The sequence below is a fragment of the Lichenostomus cassidix genome, chromosome Z (genome assembly GCF_008360975.1).
Source record: "Lichenostomus cassidix isolate B80296 chromosome Z, HeHo_3.0, whole genome shotgun sequence".
In the NCBI taxonomy this organism is placed as follows: Eukaryota; Metazoa; Chordata; class Aves; order Passeriformes; family Meliphagidae; genus Lichenostomus; species Lichenostomus cassidix.
Window position 1 is genome coordinate 51,191,663 of NC_139511.1, and position 20,581 is coordinate 51,212,243.

Here is a 20,581-nt window from a genome sequence, read left to right on the forward strand (position 1 = left end):
ATGTGGTGTGTGACTCTATTGTGCTGCATATTTCTTTTGTCTGGCATTTGTCAGACTTGCTCATTTTCACAGAGAACAAGTATTTTCTTAATCCACTAGAATTCAGGGCAATTTTCAAGGTTGGTTCAGAAGTTGCCACTAGAAAGTCTTGTTAAATGGATATAATAAACTGATGCATGCAGTCATCTAAACAATTTTCCATTTAGACATTACAGCAGCGCCTCCTGGTACTATTATAAATATATATTTTAAAAGCCTGTTTAGCTTCACCAACACCTGCAGGTGTATTGGTAGCACACAGAAGATTATTCTGATCCATTATTCTTAATTTTTACATTGGATTATCTAATCTGTTTCATTGACTCTAAATTGGAAAGCAGAAAGAAGATGTGGGATCAAAGTGACCTTTTTCACTCTCATGCAACTCTGTGCTAGGTGAGATAGATCAGATATCTTGTCAGGCGCTTTGGGAAATGTGTGAGTTTCTGACCCATATTAATTTTGCTAACCTGTTTCTGAACAAGTTTAGCCTAATTCAATGTCTCTTTCTGAAAGCAAGAGGTTTGGTTAGGTTTTAGGGTTTTTTGCTAAATTTTGGTTGGGATTTTTTTCTGTTTTGGTTTTTTTAGTATCATTTCTCTTCCCCCACCCTTCCAGTCCATTGGCACAATGGTGGTAACAGCCACTGTGTGGATGGTACAAAATAGAAAGAAGCTATTTTCTCCCATGTACAAGGAAAGAAGTTTACTTCTGCACTGTGATATAGTTACAGAAAAGAGACTTAATGGCTGATTAAGCACTGGAGAGATAACCAATGGTTAGCTTAAATATTGAACAGAAACTTCCACTAAGATTATGGTTTTGTTAATTAGTTCTTAGTACCTCGTGTTTTGTTTTGCTGAGTCGGATGCATATATTATTAATTTAGGTTTGTATACTTTGGGATTTTTGTTTTAATTCAACACTAATTAAAAGTTAGTGATATTCATGGGCTGTGCTCTGCTTTGAGTCAGAAGTAGGACTAGTTGAATAAGAAATTAATATTCAGGCAATAAAACATGTGGCCAAAATGGAGAGTTTTGATATGAAATGAGATGATTAATGTAGATGACTGCATGGGCAATTTAAAGCTTTAGTGAAATATATCTTTTGGCTTTGAAATTTAATTAATCCTAGCTCACTGCACAGTGCTATGCACTGTTCAAGCATATGCAGCATTTATAATCATTATGATTCTCAGGACTGCCAAGGAAGTGCATTTCAAATTGCAAAGTCACAGCAATTTCTACCATGACAGGGTCAATTCAGAGATGGACAAAGAGTTCATTGAATTTAGCATCTAAATCTGAGAGCAGAAAAATCCAGAGGAACCTCCACAGTTGCAGTGGGATAAAACAGGAATTAGAGGGGCTAGGGCAGCTTAACTAGGTGTGTTTTATCCAAAGCTTGTCTGTTAGGATTTTCTTGTTAATGCCAGAGGGAATTGTTGGATCAAAGGAAAAGATAATGTGAAAATAGTATGTTCAATGATAGCACCTAGGGAATCTGTCAACAGCTTCACGTCATCACTTGGGATTACCTGAGCTTATGTTAATGTCTGTGCCTTATATATTGCATATTGGTAGCTACCATCTTGTAAAATACTGTTTATATGGGAAGAAAAATACCATGTATTGGTTGGTTTTTACAGTTCCACGTTGTTAAATTTGAATACTGATTGATTATTTGTGTTGGGGGTAGCAAGGAAATAGTGCTTTAGTATTTTTTTCCACGATACATTGTTGATTTATCTAGCCAAGTAATAGTTGCATGAAATGGCAGTGAGCTGCTGTTTGCTGAAATAATGACTGTCAGTATCCAGTTTATAAATTATTCCAATGAAGAAACGGAATAGCTCTTATCAATTTTTTATTCTGATAAATCTGTTTTGGAATAAATAAAATTTATCCTAGCATCTGGTAATAGATAATGCTTTTTTTTTTAAGACTTCAGTTATTGACATGAAAACATTTTAAAAGTAGAAGCAATGATGACAATGTACTGCTGCCTTATCAGAAAATGCAGCTGTGAAGAAAATCCCTCATCCTAGGAAGTAATCTATTACCTGTCACAATCTCTGCAGCTACTGATCTTCTTCTATTAATTTATTAATTTATCTAATTTGGATATAAGGTTAAGCAGAAGCAGTTATTCCTTTTGTTATTACAATGTTTCAATTAAAATAGTACCTGAGTTCACAAGAATGTATGTTATTAATGAAATAATACTCTGAAGCTGAGTATTATTTCATTAGTAAAAAAAAGCATCAGCACACCTGCTGGTGTAAATTTTAGATATATTGTAAGGTGAATGTCTCTAGAACTGTAAGGAGAGTTAAAAACATACAGAAATGTAGAGCAAGAAAATTGGATGTTTTTCAAAATGAACTGATAATGTAAAGGTTTAGAGCTATATCACCTTGGTCTACACTAAATATACTAAACAGAATTAGTCTCATTAGCCCAAGGAGCGGAAACATTGCAGCAAAATGCCAATTTTTTTAATGATGGAATTAAATTGAGGCTTACACCACAAGCACTTCCGGTTGTAAATCTCACAACTGAGGTACAGGAAACAAATCAAAAATTAGACTAGACACGTAAATATAATACAAAGATGCCAGAGGAAACAACAACAAAAAACCATTAATAACTGAATGAAATTTGCATGAATGATTGTTGTGAACCCATTGATTTTCATGTGGATGCTATTTCTGTTATAGGACTAGAAAAACTTTGATCACACCTTTCTGGCAATGTATTTTCATCTTTGTGATTTCTCTCAGGGTGTATCCACACTGGAGTAGATTCCTGACTTGGAAAGATATGCTAATTGCTTTCTTGGGGAAATAAAAGTGGGGTTTGGTTTTGTTTCGGTTTGGTTTTGGGTTTTGTTTGTTTATTTGTTTGGTTGGTTGGCTGGTTTTGGGGGGTTGTTGTTTTTGTTTTGTTTTCTTTATTTTGTGGAGAGGATAAAACAGTTCTCGCTTTTCCTTTCCTTACAAGAAGAAAAATTTCTTGGCTCATCTTTGACCTTTGGAAGAGCACAGCAAGCTGATCAGTTTGAGTAGCCATGGCATCTGATGATTTTTACTTACTTCTCAATGTTAAATTGAGACAAATAAATTGTAGGTATTTGTCAATCTAAAATTTTGGTGATGTAAAATTATGTATTGTCAAATTTTGTCTTGCACTAGGTGCTTTCTGCTTTCTAAATATGCCAGAAGTTGTATCCACTTAGTTTCAGGTTTTTTCCAACTATGTTGGAAGTTTCATATTTGTTTCTATATCTACTTCCCTTTTTGAGTTGAGTAGTCTGAAAAATCTGGAATTCATTCTTTTGAAAAGACAAAATATGGATGAAACCCCCAGTTCTCTGTCCTTTTTAAATTTCCATTTAATGTTTTGTACTTTTTTAGGCTCTATAAGCCTAAAAGATCTATATATCTGTTTTGTATTTGTGAGACCCCTCTTTAAAACTACAGTACTAGGCTACCTCACAAAATTTTTTCTTTTACTAAATAAATCATCAAATTATGCCTGTCACAACATTACAAACCTGTATTTTTTGAATTGTTTATGCCACTGATAAGATTTTTTTGTCACTGTCTTAAAGATCATAAAGAGGTTTGCAAAAAGAGCTGCTGAGTTACTTGCTCTTTCCTTTTCCTGTCTGTGCTGGTCAGCTGAGTATGATATCACTTTTGCTTGTCTTTGCTCTAAGCTTCATTCTCCTGATTTTCAGGGTTGAAGTCCTGTATTGCAGTTCATCAGTATTGTTTGAGGGCAGGATCATTTTGCCTGAGCACAACGTAGAGTTCATTTGATTCTTATTTATATGGAATTTCTTGGTTGGTATTTGACTGAATGTCATCAGACATTTTGTAGGCATATTTGAAAGTGGTATTTGAGTTTGGTGGGGTTTTTTGTTTGCTTCTTTGTTTGTTTGGGCTAGTTGTTTTTTTTCCCTACTGATGGAGCAGAGGGGCTATTTCTTGTATTGTTTAAATTGATTGAAGTGAGCTATCAATTGTATGACACATATTTTTTGTAGCTTTTACATCAGAGCAGTTTTTTATTTTTTCCTGAGTTGTTTTCTTATGTAAATACTAAAGAAATAGAATTTTATAAATAAATAAATGATTTTTAAAATTTGTTTTCGGTTGACACAGTATTTTTTAAGTTTTTTGCCTTCACGGAAACACTAATGTTTCTGTATTGCTCAAAATGTTTAAAAAGAGGAGACAAGGTTGTCTTTTTTTTTTTTCAGTGGTGTCACTGGAATTTAGTATTTTCCTTTTTGTGAATTTATGTCTTTCTTTAGTTATTATGGAGATAAAGTTGTCCTTTTTTACTGACTGTGAAGTATATCCAGAATGTTTTGTGAACTAAGAAGCTAAAAAAATATGCAAACACAAAATGGTCTCCATGTAAAGGCTTGTCACTTTGGAATTATTACTATTAGAGAGCTAAGCACAGAGGTTATTCGGCTGAAGTCACACTTGAAGGCCCAAGAATCACTGCAGCATGACAGGTGCTGTAAAAACTTCTGTGTTGAGGATAGGGAGATTAAGCATTCATTTTAAAATAGCGTTATACCTTTCATGCATTTAAATAGATAAACCCTATTACCATGATTTCTAAAAACAATTCTAATAGCGCAAGTGAAACTCGACTGTTTGTAAATGTGTAGTAAGCGAAAGAGCAAAAATCTTCAAAACAAGTGTGTAATTAAGCATCTGCACTAGAGGGTATGAAATTTCAAGTGAAGCCTGTCTGCAGTTGTCTTGAAAGGGAAGGCAGGAAGAGTGGATTAGTCTGAAAAGTAGTAATAGAAAAAGAGCCTGATATGCTGTGGCATTTGGGGATTTGCATACATTGTATATTATTAGGTAAGAGAAGTCATTCAACATCTAAAGTTAAGATACAAAATGATTACTCTGAAAAACAGCTAGCATTTAGATGAAGGAAATCCAAGGCTTGAGAAGTCTTGAACTTGCAAAGACTCATGCAGAAGTTTACTTTTAGTTAATACAGTGTCTATCTCACATATTTATTGGAAAACATCTTTTTCAGATGGCTGAACAATTTGTGTTTTATTTTAACGACTTAGATCTGCACATAAAAAATTTACCATTCTGTGCATACAGAGTTTGTTGTTTCTCCATTGCAAGAACTGTTTACAGAAAAGCAGAAATAGTTACTATGGAAAAATATTAGTTTGTGGCAGTTCTTTATGTATGAATATTGCAGCTGTGGTACATCTGAGGAGATGAATGACATAATATTGACAATAAGAACTGAAGATCCAATATGCTGAATACATAGAATGTTTTAGACATTCAGAGATTGGGGCTGTAGAAAATTGAGTTCTTTTGTCAATTCTGGAGTTATTACAGCTTTCATATATTTGTTGTGTTAATGGATAAGTGTTTGCCTTAATTACCTACCATTGCAATCAGTTAATTAGAGGATATGTTCGACAGTTGCTGCATGGGTTGCTATTATTTTCAAAGACTTTTCTGATCAAAGAAACTATTAACAGATTATAATTAAATACAGCTCTGAAAGATTATAATCTTTAAACTTCAAATATACTGTTTACCAGAATTAAAACAAAGATAAATCTGGATATTCTTATTCTTAGATTAATTATGCTACTTATAGGCATTGGAGTCCTCCAGTATGAATTGTTATATTCTAAACAATAGGAAACAGGGAGATCCTAGCACAAGTAAATGAAACGCTGATGACATTCTAATTCTTAATACAAGTGTTTTGCTTCTCATGGAACTGCCTTAAGACCACATTTATAATTGCTTTTTCCAAAATTTGAACAGTATTTTAATCTTATTTTCCAAATGTTTTTATAACAAGAGTTCTTTTTCTGTTTGTATGAAATGCATTCCTCATTCAGACAAATGACATAAACAATGTAACAGGAACAAAAGAACGTCTTGCTAGTTTTATAACTGATTGATAATTTTTGTGTTAATGCAAAAAGCTAATCAGTGGGTCTCATAGCCTCTGAGTCTCCCTATTACTAGGACTCTCTCTATTGCTAGAATTGCTCTCCATTATTTTCATTGCTGTATTTCTTCCTGATGAAACATACTTACAAACTGATTGCTCAGAAAGTTTTGTCTATCATTTAGACACCAGACCCTGAATTACAACAGATTCCAGCAAATAATAAAGTTATAGCACCAAAAGCAGTAAAAAGCTGCTTAACTGAACCTCGGTGACTGATTATGCATTTAGTGTTATGCCATTGTTTAAATTGTCCATAACTAAGGTTTGGATACTGAGGGAGCTCCTGGTTAGCTTCTTTGAGAGGCTAAGTTATTTCTAGCCATCTGAAAGGTGCTGTGTGCGTATCCATTTAAAAAATATTTAGCCACCTGGTAGCCCATGTGTGTAGATAGTATAAAACAATTCCAGACTCAAGTTTCCTCATCTGAAGAGGATGCAAGCGTGTATCATGCATGTTTGTGCAACGGGGTAAAATCATTGATGTATACAAGATTTCTGCTGTGGAAAGAAAACACAGGTTTGTTAAAACTCGGCAAAAAGATAATAATAGATTTTATTTATTTTAGCTTTCTTTTTCAGCTGTCATTTGCCTCTTCTCAGTGCTTTTCCATCAATTGACAGAGTTTTAGATTACATGTTACCTTGTGGGGAAAGAGAAGGTGAGGATGTCCCATCCTTGGAAGCCTTCAAGGCCAGGTTGGATGGGGATTTGAGCAATCTGGTCTGGTGAGGAGTGTTCCTGCCCATGGCAGGGTAGTTGGAAATAGATGGCCTTTAAGGTCCCTTCCAACCCAAACCATTTTCTATGGTCATTTTCTATGACTCTATGATTCTTTTATTATTAAGAAAGACAGAAAATACAAAAAAGAAAAACTACAGGAAAATTCACCAAAACACATGGTGTTGGTAGCTGCAGTGGGTTCAGGATAGAAGGGTTACAGATCTTTGGTCAAGGAGAGGGATTGTGCAAAGACTGCAAGACAATTAGGAAAAAATTCAAAGTTAATGTAATGGGAAAGAATAAGATAATGCTGCAGCTCAGAGAGCAGCTTATTTATAGCAGTTTATTGACAGGATGAGAATATTATTTTTAGCAGCATCTTTTGAATGCTCTTTAGGAGAATTACATCAGTATAAGAATCCAAAACACAGTACAATGAACAAAGGATTTGTCATCTAAAAGAAAGGTTAATGTTTTTAAACTCTAAAGACTTGGAAACATTTTTCTTTCATTGTTCAAAATGTTTTGATATTTTTGTTCACCACAAGGAAAGTAAATTGGTAAAATTAGGATTATTTGCATAGAAATATTTTAAAGCCATTTATATAAAGAAATAAAAGGCCATTTAATTTGCCTTCTCCATTTCTTAGTTGTGGTTTGACCCTGGCCAAATGCCAGGCACCTATGACATCTGCCCCCTCTCTGCTCTCTCCTGCCACAGCTGTGCAGAAGAGAGGAAGAAAAAAAACTGTTAAACACACACCGGACTCATGACTTAAGTAACCAGGGGAAGGACACACTGAGAAAGGACAAAACAGACCAAAAACTTAAAGTTGCAAAGTGATTTATTAACCTAACCGAGTCGGAGGATAAATGAGAAGTAAAAATAAGCTCTTAAGATGCCATTCCTTCACTCACCCCCCTCCCTCTTAAGAAACCATTTCTCTGCTTACCCCTTTCCTCCTTCTAACCAACAGCCTGGGTAAGGGGCAGGGTATGGGGGTTTTTGTCTTAGTCAATCCATCACCACAATTCAAACACTGTTTCTCTGCTCACCCCCCTCCCTCCTTCCAAACAACAGCACGAGGTGGGGAGGGGCAGTGTAAGGGTTTTGTTCTCTGGTCAGTCCATCAGGGAGAGGAGTCCTCTACTTAGCCATGGGGTCCCTCCCACAAGACAGTCCTCCATGAACTTCTTTGGCATAGGTCCAATCTTTTGAGCAACATCCCATCCAAATATCTGCTGCCACATGAGTCCTTATCCACAGGATGCAGACCTCCAAGCCAAGGCCAGGCTGCTTCCATCCCAGGAGCAAGGCCTTTCTCTCCCTTGCAAGGCCTTTGCAGCTTTATCTCTTTATATGAAATTCCCACTGGATCACAGCTTCCTCCAGGCATCCACCCACTCTGGTGTGGGCACCTCCCCACGGGCTGTGGGTGGATCTCTGCACTCCCATGGCCTCCATGGGCTGCAGGGGGACAACCTGCTCCCCCCATGGTCTTCACCATGGCTGGCAGAGAGTTTTCAGTTCTGGCCCTTGGAGCACCTCCTCCCCCACCTTCTGCACTGACCTTGGTGTCTCCATTTTGTTTTTCCCTCATGTATTTTCACCTCTTTCTCCTTCTGTAGCTAAAAAGAAGTGTGTGCTCATATTGTTTTGATTTCTTCTTAAATATGTTATCACAGAGGTGTAACTAAGATCTCTAATTGGCCCAGGCTTGGCCAGCAGTGTGACCATCATCTTCAGAGCCATCAGAGATTGGCTCTACTGGACATGGTAAAAACTTCCAGAACCTTCAGACAGGACACACAAGAGCCATCTTTGTACTTTACCCCAGTCACTAGCAAAAACTGATCTAAGCATACACATGAACACAGGGATGCATCTTCTCTCAATCCTTCAGACACTTCTTCAGGCCTACCTCAACCACTTTTGAAGGGTTCAAATTTTTCTTAGGTGCTAAAGATACCTTGCTGATGTTCTGGGCTAAGCAAAACCAACACACTTATATTAGAGTGTTGATGGGGAAAGCCCAGTATACTTCTACAGGAAATGTAATGAATTTATTTCACTGTAAGATAAAAATTAACCATTTCCTTCACCTTTTTGAAATCTGTCTGCTGGCAACACAACTATTCAACTAACTTTTTTACATTCTTTCCACTGTTACTGAGAAGTAAACACCAGAGCTGCTGGATGGAGTTTTCAGACTACTTATGAACAGTGATCCACCTCCATCATGGCATGATAACCTTGACCACAAGAGAGATCTTAGAGCAGTTGAATGACTATGCTAAATCGCTTGCCAATCGTGGTCCCTTTAGGACCAGAAAATACATGAGCTCTGCGCATTCCCAGGAAAATCATAACTAGTGGAATAAAATTTCTGATCAGAATGAAAAAGCTATCCAATAAATGTCTGCTCCTAAACACTTCTAAACCAAAAAAGAATATTGTAGTGTCTGTGTCCTTCCTGGGCTAAGGAAGGTAAACAAAGACATTTGAAATGAAAATTCTGGATTTACCCATGCTCTCATCAGTATTCTTTGATGAAAGTCTAAGAACCCAGCAGCATCTAGAAAACATCCATTGACAAAAGTTATTTTTGGAAGACGCTTAACTGTTCTTTTGGAGTTTGTTGCTTTTGCAATTCTCCTGTGATCAGCAGCCATGGATCTGTTATCTTGTTCTGAGGTTGGATGGGGCCCTGAGAAATCTGGTTTAGTGGAAGACGTCCCTACCCATGGCAGAGGGGCTGGAACTAGATGGTCTTTAAGGTCCCTTGCAACCTAAACCGCTCTATGATTCTGAGTCTATAATCTTGTTAATATATATTTAACACAATGTGTATTCTTACATCTCATAAGGTAACAGCAGTGGAAACTACTTGTACAAAAAATGGGAAGGAACAGGGATAATTTAGGGCACATGAGACCCTGCAGATGTCAGCACTTCAGATGTTATCATCTGTAATTCCAAGCATGGAATATTGATGAGTAAACTACATTTATATGCATTTAACTGAGCCCAGGCATTTAAATCAGTTTTTTCAGCTTCCTTTCCCACCCAAATACCTTCTGGCAGGGCAGAGGTGACTCTTTAGGAGGCCAGAATTTCACAGCAATTGGAGTCCATTAGAGATGCTAGAGAATTTGTCCATTCTTGAGACTAATAGAAAAGAGAGACAGAACAAAGATTTCTAGTATTTTAACTGCTTCCAGCATGTTTGTATTTAATTCCTGCTCTGAAGAAGATGTAGAAGATGGTAGCAATATGCTGGATAGATAAAACCTAATCTGGGAAGTTCAACAAGAAATTAAATGGAAGAAGAATTCAATGCATCAAACAAAATACAAACTTGATGGTCCTGTCTAAAACTTGGGAATTACTTTTTCCTTCTGACAGTCTGCTCAATGTGTTGTACATCTTTGTCAAATATTCCACAGAGAATTTAGAAAGGACATTATGTACAGTGTGCTAAGATGTGAACAGTAAAAATGTTAAATATTTCGACTTGTCTTTTTGTGAGAAAGTACCTGTGGAAAACACAATTTATGTTAAAAAAAAAATCACCCGAATATTATTTTTTTCCTATGTCATTTTAATATATCTAGCTAAACTGTAATGTGTCTGTTCAAATATTTTGGGGGTGAAAATCAACAAAAAAACCTAAAACAACAAGTCAAACACATTACAGTGTTTTTGTTTCTAAAAGATTGTCTCTTTTAAAATAAAGAAATACACTGAAGTAGGAAGGATAAAAAACCAATCAAGCTTGAGATCTTTGATTCTATAGATCTCTGGTGGAAAGTGTTTGCTTTATAATCAGCTTTCTTTAGATTTAGCATGTATTACTCCCAGTGCTCCCACTGTTTAATCCCCTGCAGAACTGTTTATATTTTAGACGTGTTCAGACAAATTGTATCTGTAGGGGAAGTTATAATTTTTTTGCAATATTTAACATGAATGCATTTTATTTCTGAGGAAATAATGGCATTTTCTGCTCCTATTCAGACTTATTTGCCTGTATGTTTATTGTTTTAGCTAGAGGGACCTTGTTGAATATTTCTATTAAGCTTCAGTTTAATATTTATCTTGTGTGTCTGGTAACAGATGACAAAGACAGTAGGAAATCTGTTCTCTCTAGATACATTTGCAAAGTTCTGTATACAGTTTCTATTCAGTGAGAAAGGATAAAACCATCTGTATGCTATTCATTTTGTATATATAGAAGGTTAACTTTTTTTGGTGTGTTCAATTATGTAGCTCACAAAACATAATTTTTTTGCATTTTTGTGTATTACAGGTAGCATAGTGTACCTTGGGATGATGGTGGGAGCATTCTTCTGGGGAGGCTTGGCAGACAAGGTGGGAAGGAGACAATCACTTCTGATATGCATGTCTGTCAATGGATTCTTTGCCTTCCTTTCATCATTTGTCCAAGGCTATGGCTTCTTCCTCTTCTGTCGCTTGTTTTCTGGATTTGGGTAAGCTCCTCTGGTTTTGTTCATTTCTGCAATTCTCTGTGTTAATAAAACTCTTCTGTTTGCAAAAGCACATAATTTATTGTAGAAATACAGTCTGCATCAGGGGTGAGAGAATTAAGCAAGGCAGCTACTACACTCCAAAATAACAAACTGAAGGGGAAGCATAATGATTTTAGGTGAAAGACACAGACTGAAAACTGTGAGATTGAGTTTGTTCTTATATTACAAAGGATTTGTTTTGTGAACTTGATCAACCTGCTTAGCTGTTTTACGCCTCAGCTTCTTTATGTACAGTTTCTTGTTAAATCAGCAAAACAACACTCTCCTCGTAGGTGTACTCTAAGATTTTTGTGATATTTTTAGAGTTCCTAATGTCTTTGTGTGTATAGTATTGTTTATAATACCATTGCATCAAGATAGTAAAATTTAAAGCAGTGTCCTAAACTGTGCCAAATGTTATTTTTCTCTGAAAGAATGCTGTTTATAAACCTGTGTTTTCTTTACTTTTCATTTAAATAACTTCTCACTTGCTGTAAAAGTTTAAAATATTTCTAATGATTGACAAATTTATAATTTTAAACTTTTATGAGCAGAGATTGAGATACATAAGTAAATGTCTATGAGAAAGCTTCGACCTTTACTGTGCCCTTGGATAAACAAGAGCTCCGTTCTGCAGAATGCTTTGTTTACCACCTCTGGTCATTGCTTCATTCAAATGAAGACTCGTAATAGCTGCAATTCAGACACTATCAGTCTTTAGTATGCTGAATAGACAGGAGCTGGTGAGAGCACAGTAGCTGTGTTGTAAAGTCTTGCACATGAACTCCACTGCTTGTATGATTTGTTGGCTTTACATTACACAGCGATGGTTCAGCAATGCTGTTGTGTGATGTTTGTCTTTTTAGAAGTCCCTTGAACTGGTCTGAAGTAGGCTAGGCTTTGACACTAATAACAAAAAGAAATTACCATAGCGCTCAGTAATTTTAAACCGATTTAGGAAGGGCAATGGAAGGGCAAGACAAGAGAGAAAAATGTGATGAGTCCTCTAGCTAGAAGAATATCCTTAGTCTGTCACCATATTTTCAGATATGACTCTGTAAGACAGCAAGGGTAAATGGCAATATTCTAATTATTTAAAAAAACCAAAAAACCACCCACAAAAACCCCATAATAAAACAAAATTTTGTTTTAAATCCTGTATCGTAAGTCACCATCAGTTCCAGGATATATGTTTTTTCACTCCGTGGAGAAACACTGCAGATCAGTGTTTCATGACACTCTGAGAGTGTCAGTGAGAGTGTTTCATGACACTCTCACTCTTCTGTGATCCTGGAAAAGTCCAGAAATTTGTTGTATTACTGCTGGCCAATTCCATGGGGCAGCTCTGGACCATTATGCTACACAGGTTTGACTTTTGACAGACATGTTTGGCTTTCACTTGAATTGTTCCTCTTGGGATATACTGCAAAATATGTATTTCTTATGCCTCATGACAAACTTGCCTGCACCATCTTGTCCTCACCTGTCCAGGAGCTTTTACAGTAACAGTCAGTGCCTGTAGATACCCTTGTGATACATGTATGTCCTGAATTGGGAACCATGTTCTATTTTGTAGCCCAGCTAAAGATTAATGGTCCTTGAAGGAGCAGGCCCTTCATATCTGTATCCTATACTCCTGTGTGGACCCCCACTCTGTTGGAGGTCTTCCTACCTCATCTTTGAGAGGTACATGAATAGATCATAGATGATTTGTCAGCATCTACTGTATTTTAAATGGACTCTCCAAAACTAAAAAAATCCAAACTCAATCAAACAGCAACAAAAAAAAGGCAGCATGAACTGCAGAGTCATTCCTCACAGCAATTACTGCAGAGACAGGTTCATGGCTGGCTCAGATTTGCTGTGTTCTTCAAAGATTTTTTATTCCCCTAAATAATCTCCTCCAGGTGATATCAGAGTAGCAGTGTGAAAGCCATGATTTTTTTCTAGAAAAAATCTGTTTCTCATTACCTCAGGATGAGGCAAAGGTCATCTTGATGGTATGTTTCCCCTTTTCCTGTCAGTGGGCACCTCACCAAATTGCCACAATTTCTCAAATATGGTGGACAGTGGCTTAGAAATTTCATCTTCCAGTTCCCTAGGACTCACCGATGTGTCTCGTCAGGTCCCATCAGCTTGTGCACCTTCAGGCTACTTAGATGTTCTGAAACTTGATCTTCTCCTACAGTGGGATTCTCCCAGCTGTCATTCTCAGTTGTCATTCTCCCAGCTCCCCTGCCCTGCCTACTGCAGCTAGTGTGGGTGGAACTCCTTGCGATGAAAGCTGAGGGAAAATAAAGTTGTTGAGTGCCTCAGCCTTGTCTATATCCACATCATCAGGTCTCTGGTTTCCTTCAGGGAACGGCACATATTTTCCATAGTCTTATTTTTCTTGATGACTTACCACTGTACCTCTGTTTTCAAGGGAGGATGCTTTGTTCCAGTAATTTTTTGTGATTCAAAGAGACCAACTATGAAATCAGAAAAATTTCAAGGAAAGACTGAATTATATATTTTAAAGGCAAAATAGTATTGTTACTCAGACTGGAGAGGAATTTTCTGAGGGGGCAGAGAGTTACCTGGACAATTTATTTTAATTAAACATCAATGAAATATTAAGAAGTTTTCAAATTATATAAAATCATTGAGGTATATGGAGTTTAAACTGCTCTGGTATCTTCTAGATAATTAAAAAAAAATTAAGAAGCATGAAAAATAAAACCAATATCTGATAGATTTTATTAATTTAAAAAAACCACTATAAAATATATTCTTCTCATAATCACTTGTTTAAATGTGTTTATAGAAGTAAATTGCTTAAGGAAAAAAAATCCCTTCAAATACTATTCCTTCCCCATTTTTGATCTGCGAAAAACTAGGTCTAGTAAAACTTCTGCAGGCAAAAAATTGGAGATTTTTAATGCAAAACAGTATAAATAGTATAAAGATATTGCCACATAAGGAATATTGATACATGCAAAAGTCTCAAAGGTAAACTTAAGCTAGAGGAAAGAATAAAGAAATGTTGGAAAGTCTGCAATATCATTTCTTGTTCCAGAAAATTATACCAGAACTGTGATTCTTCCATTGATTAATTGAAAATCAAAACTCAAAAGGAAATTGAATCCAAAAGCCTGATAAAGGTCTAGGAGGGCTTTAGACTGGTTTCCTACAAAGTGAAAAGATATAGACAACAAACTGTGAGTGGTATTCATCATTAGCCATTGTGGGAAGGTGCAAAGACTTATCATCAAAAAGCACCATGTTATATCTCTCTGAAATTGTCAAAGGAAGGGACAATTGTCATGTTCTGATACGGAACATGACTCACAACATAACTGTTAACTTGATTGGAGCTGGAGCTGTTGTCTGTTCAACATTATCACTATGAATTATTATTCTCAGCTACAGAATTTTATCCAATTTCTAAGAAATATTAGTCTAAGCTGTAAGTTTAAGATTTTTGATACTTTTCATTTTAGATGCAATTTTTTAAAGTACAAAACCTGGATTCAATATAAAGTGACTAAAACTGCACTACAGATTTGTCTTATCCCAGTAAATTTCATTTTGCTTGCTTTGAAATAAGCAGAAATGATACAATTTGGGGGGGAAAGTCATGCTTGTCCAGCCCTAATATTACTTCTAAAAGAAACCAAAGTTTTCTTGCGGTGAAAAGCTAGCTGAAATAAATATCCTGAGATGAACTACAGTTTAGAAATTTTACAGACATCTTCACATGTTTGCTACTGGAATAAAATTATTCTTTCTCCTGAGCAAAGAAAAAAAAGCTAAATAAATGTGTCCTATTTTAAAAGCACGCATTATTTCCAGGTAGCAAAAATTTTTTTCAATTTTCCAAAATTGCCAAATTGGCCAAATTTTTTCTCCAAGGCCACAGAAATATTAGGAAAAATAGGTTAGATGTCATTAACTGATGTAACTAAAAGTTATTAAGAAGCTTTTTCCCTGCCTGCTATCTCTTGCAAATAAAAGTCTTTCTTGAGATATATTAACATGACACTTCTTTTCCAGAATACTTTAGACTATATTTCATTAAATCTGAGACTCACCTTCAGAGAGCTTTCTTCATCCTTCCTTAGAAAATCTCTAAACCTTCTTGCAGTAGTCCTTCTATGTTACTGGGATCTACCACAGAGTGCTGGTCTCACTATAGTAGTACAAAACTCATAATTCAGGTATTTTCTCAAGTTCTTCACATTCTCGTGGGGAATCAAAAGTTAGCAAAAATCCAAACCCGTTATTGTAGTTTCATGTAACTTGCAGTTTTGAGGTGGTTGTCTGTGTAAATCCACACATGTTGACTTTTACCAGCAGTTTTGTATACTATATTTAGTGGCAAGAAACCCTTGGAGTGGTATATCCATGCCTTAGAGACCATGACATGAAGGGTATGCAAGCAATCTATACACATAAAAATTGCAAGAATGATCCAGCAGAAATATAAACCATGTGGAAACAGGACAAGATGGCTGGCCTGCACATGCAGTTCCTTCAGCAACTTCAGATCTACACCAACAGCCAACTTTTATAATTTTATGTCATCAGTATTTAGTATCATTTTGTATTTATCTTTTATGTCTTCATATCCACTTGTTCCACTTCTTTTTCATGAAGCACCTTCTGTTCTCTCACCCTCCAAAGGGTTGTAATCATTTTGCCTCTGATTCCTCTCCAGCATCCAGCTGTCTCCTACCTACAACTATCAATGTTCTTACACTGTGAGCTAATGAATAGCTCTGCAGGTGACTGGCTTCAAAGCTGATAGGCTATGCCAAAAGGGATATACACTTCTCAGCAAAGCTAAGGAAGCAGTTGGCAAGGTCTGAGCTTCACAAATAGCCCTTGCAGCTTCACGTATGGGTAAAGGTTGACTAATCTAAACCTCAGAGACTAGTGGTCTTCCCTAAAGCTGGTAAGAGAAGAGGACAGTATTCTTATGAGGAAAGGGAGATTATACAAAAAGGAGAAAAAGCCTAGACAAGGGAAATATGTAAATAAAGAGACTACATGACAGAAAAGATCAAAAGAAAAATTATAGAATCATTTAGGTTGGAAAGGATCTTTAAAATAAATCATTGAGGTCAGCCATAAACTGAATACTGCCAAGTGCTGCACTAAGTCTTATTCCTAAGCACTTCATCTACACATACTTTAAAACCATCCAGGGATGGAGACTTCACACTTCCCTGAGCAGCCTGTTAACATGTTTTACAGACCTTTCCATGAAGGAAGTTTTCATACTATGCAATTCCTCTGGCACAACTTGAGGCTGTTTGTTCTCACTCTCTTGTTTGTTACTTGGAAAAGAAGAGACCAACACCCACCTGTCTCCAACTTCTTTTCAGATAGTTGTAGGGAGTGATAAAGGTTTTTTCTTATTTTCTCCAGCTGAAACACCCCCAGCTCCTTCAGCCACTCCTCTTAGGACTTGTGCTCCAGATGTTTTGCCAATTCCATTGCCCTCTCTGAACATGTTCCAGCATAAAATGACCTTCCTGTGCTAGGGGCCCAAAACTAAACACAGGATCTGAAGTGTGGCCTCACCAGTGCTGAGTCCAGAGGGACAATCTCTGCCCTGGTCCTGCTGGCCACACTGTTGCTGATCCAGGCCAGGATGCCATTGGCCTTTTTGGCCACCTGGGCACACCCTGGCTCATATTCAGCTACTGTCACCAGCACCCCCAGGTCCTTTTCCTGTGGGCAGCTTTCCAGCCACTCTGCCCCAGCCTGTGGCACTGTCTGGGGTTGTTGTGACCCAAGGGCAGGACCTGGCCCTGGGTCTTGTTAAACCTCACACCATTAGCTTCAGCCCATGGTCCAGCCTGTCCAGATCCCTCTGCAGAGCCTTCCTGCCCTCCAGCAGATGAGCACTCCCACCCAGCCTGGTGTCACCTGCAAACTGACTGAGGGTGCACTCAATCTGCTTTTCCAGGACATCAGTGAAGGCATTGAACAGGACTGGCCCCAGTACTGAGCCCTTGGGACCACCACAAGTGACCAGCCACCAGCTGGATGTAACTCCATTCACTGCTGTTTTCTGGGCCTAGCCATCCTGACAATTTTTTACCAGCGAACACTGCACTGTCCAAGTCATGGGCTGCCAGTTTCTCCAGGGTAATGTTTTGGGAGATGGTGTCACGGGCTTTACTGAAGGCCAATTAGGCCACATCCACAGCCTTTCCCTCATCCACAAAATGGGTAACCCTGTTACACTGTCTCCCTGAAGGAGATCAAGTCAGTCAAGCAGAAACTGGTTTTCACAAACCAGACTCGTGCTGGCTGGGCCTGATCCCTGATTGTGCTATATGTGCCATGTAATGCTGTTGGTTGATCTTCCATGACCTTTCCCAGCAGAAAGTTTCCCTGTAGTTTCCCAGATCCTCCTTCCAACCTTTCCTGTAGATGGGTATCACGTATCCCAACCTTCAGTCAGCTGGGACCTCCCCAGTTAGGCAGGACTGCTGGTAAATGATGGGAAGTGGCTCAGTGAGCACTGCCACCATCACCGCCTGGAGCATTGGGTGGATTCTATCCAGCTCCACACGCTTAAGCATGTCTAGGTGGTGCAGTTGGTCCCTGAACATTAACCCTTGGGTTATGTGGGCTTCATTCTTCTTCTCTCTGTTTTAGAGATCAGGAGGCTGGATACGCTGAGAACAACTGGTCTGACTGTTAAAAATTGAGACAAAGAAGACCCCAGTCCTTTTTTCATCCTTTATCACTGTGTAACCAACGTCATGTAACAAAGGCTGGGTATTCTCCTTAGTCCACCTTTGTTGTTAATCTATTTCTTAAAACATTTTTTTGCCTTTTACAGTGGTAGATAGATTAAGTTTCAACTGGGCTTTGGCCCTTCTGATTTTTTCCCTGCATAACTTCATGACATCCCTGTAGTCTTCCTGAGTGGCCTGCCTCGTCTTTCATAGATTATAAACTCTCTTGTGTTTTTCTGAAATTTGGCTCTCTGTTCAGTCAGGCTCATCTTCTTCTGTGCTGGTCTGACTTTCAGCACGTGGTGACAGCCTGGTCCCACACTTCTAGAATTTCTTTCCTGAAGAATGTCCAGTGTTCCTGGATTCATTTGCTCACCACGAGTGCCTCCCAAGGGACTCTCTCAACCAGGCTTCTAAACAGATCCAAGTCTACCCTCCACAAGTTCAAGGTACCAGTTCTCCTTGCCTTTTCCTTCTCCTTCTTTACTTTTCCAGCAATAAAAAGCTCTATCATTTTGTGATCACAGTGGCCCAAATGGCCTCCAATCATCATATCACATCACCCACCAGTCCTCCTGTGTTCACAAACAGGTCCAGCAGGGTGCCCTCCCTTGCTGACATCCTGACCAGCTATGTCAGGGCGTTATCTTCCACACACTCCAGGAACCTCCTGGACTGGTTCCTCTCCACTCTATTGCTTTTCCAGCAGGCATCTGGGAAGTTGAAGTCCCCCACAGGAACAATGGCCAGTGATTGTGAGAGTTCTCCCAGCTGCTTATAGACTATTTCACCAGACTTTTCTTCCTGGTTCAGTGGTCTATAGCAGGCACCCACCATGGTATTTGTCTTTCAAGTAAAAACTTGAAAAGAATGAATGAGAAGAATAAGAAAATCTACAAAAGAAAGAATCCATTAGCAATGATTTTGTGATTACCAATATGGGCATATGTGAAAGCAATTTATCTGACATTTCTGGCAAATTCTTTGCTATTTTGTGCTTGAATTTGCATTAAACTTGATTTTTTTTTTTTTAGTAGTGTTGGTAAAGTTGAGGAATGGATTATTTACTTGGCAGTTCATCTGTCATCAGAAGTGACTGCTGTAGAGTTCAGTAAATAATCACGTGAATCTTTCTTACAAGGACTCTCTTGCTATTAATAGCATATAGGCCACTTGTGTACCTGCAAGAAAACTTCTTTAGTATTCATAGTCCAATGAAACACTTGTATTTAAAAATGGGTAGAATGATCATCAAAGCTTAGTCTTTAGTGTGCTGCAGTTTTCTAGGGCTTTATCCAGCAATTCTCCAGGAAAAGGTCAGTCTGTTTGCTCACCCTTAGATACTTTGCCAGTCTAACATCAGTTCTGAAAGGAAAACAACAGAGATGTATTTCAATGAGACTTGTGGTACTGGAGTAGGGAAGTGTTAAAAAGAGCCGTTACATGCAACTGAATGGAAAGACAAGGAATGATGGGCTGTTTCCAAATCTCTGAACCTGTGTTTTGAGCTCTATCACTTTTTAACAAATCACAAATAACAAGGTGACAACTTGCAAATGCCATCTCACATAGACACTATCTATTTTTAGTCTGGATGTTGTCCAGGTTTGAAAGAGAAGACAAGGTATTTCAGAAGAACAGCATCCTACTTTGTAAATTTAGTATTCTATAAGGACTTTTTTTCCTAATTATCTCTATTCCTTGTATGCTTTTGCATTTCAAGCCCCTTTGGCTAGTGAATCTGCAAATAAACAAAAGCTTCTATCTGAAGCCAGAGGTTTCTGAATGGCTCACAGGCGTGTTTTCATCCCAGCTGTCACACTGTGCACTTGCCAAAATCTGTTGTGACAAATCACAGCTCTGAAGATAGATTAGCAGACATTTATCATCTTTGTTTGTAACAAAGAAAACACAAGTGTATCCTACCTTATTGTTTGTTTCACTGAATCCTACTCTCTTAAGGTGCATCACTTAAATCCCCTTTGGGTTTCACCTTTCTCACGATTTCACAGAACAAACACGAACTTGAGAGTGTCCATAAATATATAAATATGCATTCTCTCTTGCTCTGCATACTTCTGATGGGGTTTACTATGTAAGATGAAGAATAACTGAAAAAGATCAATATTTGGCATTCTTCTGATTGACATTTATGCAATTCTCTCACATATAAACAATATGTGCAGTAGCAAAGGGCTCCTGATGTTTCTTCAGTGTTGTTCTTGCATATATTGCTACATAGTTTAAAAAACAGCAAGGCTGAAGGCACACATCCTTTTGTTTCAGGTGAAAAGTCTGATTTTTATGGAGTGAGAGCACTTATTTAATGATTTTGGGCTAATTTCAACAAAGTTTTGCCCATGTTGGTATTAGCTTGTGAGTCATTACAGAATGTGTTATTCTGGTGACAGATATCACTCATGAACATCAACCCAGCAGCATAGATCAGTGGTTGTTTAATATCTTTTTTAAAATGTTCAGACTCCAGACAATTTATCTGCGAAGGTATAAAAAAAGTGCTTTAG

The 20,581-nt window shown here is 37.6% G+C and overlaps 1 protein-coding gene across 1 annotated transcript in view; it reads left to right on the top strand.

The window, feature by feature from the left end:
• The window catches only part of SV2C (synaptic vesicle glycoprotein 2C), a 114,944-nt gene that overhangs the window by 40,124 nt on the left and 54,239 nt on the right, over positions 1-20,581 (top strand). The window contains exon 3 of the mRNA XM_085041923.1: positions 11,100-11,280. Within this exon, the coding sequence (XP_084898049.1) occupies positions 11,100-11,280 (181 nt within the window). The remainder of the gene's footprint in view (positions 1-11,099; positions 11,281-20,581) is intronic.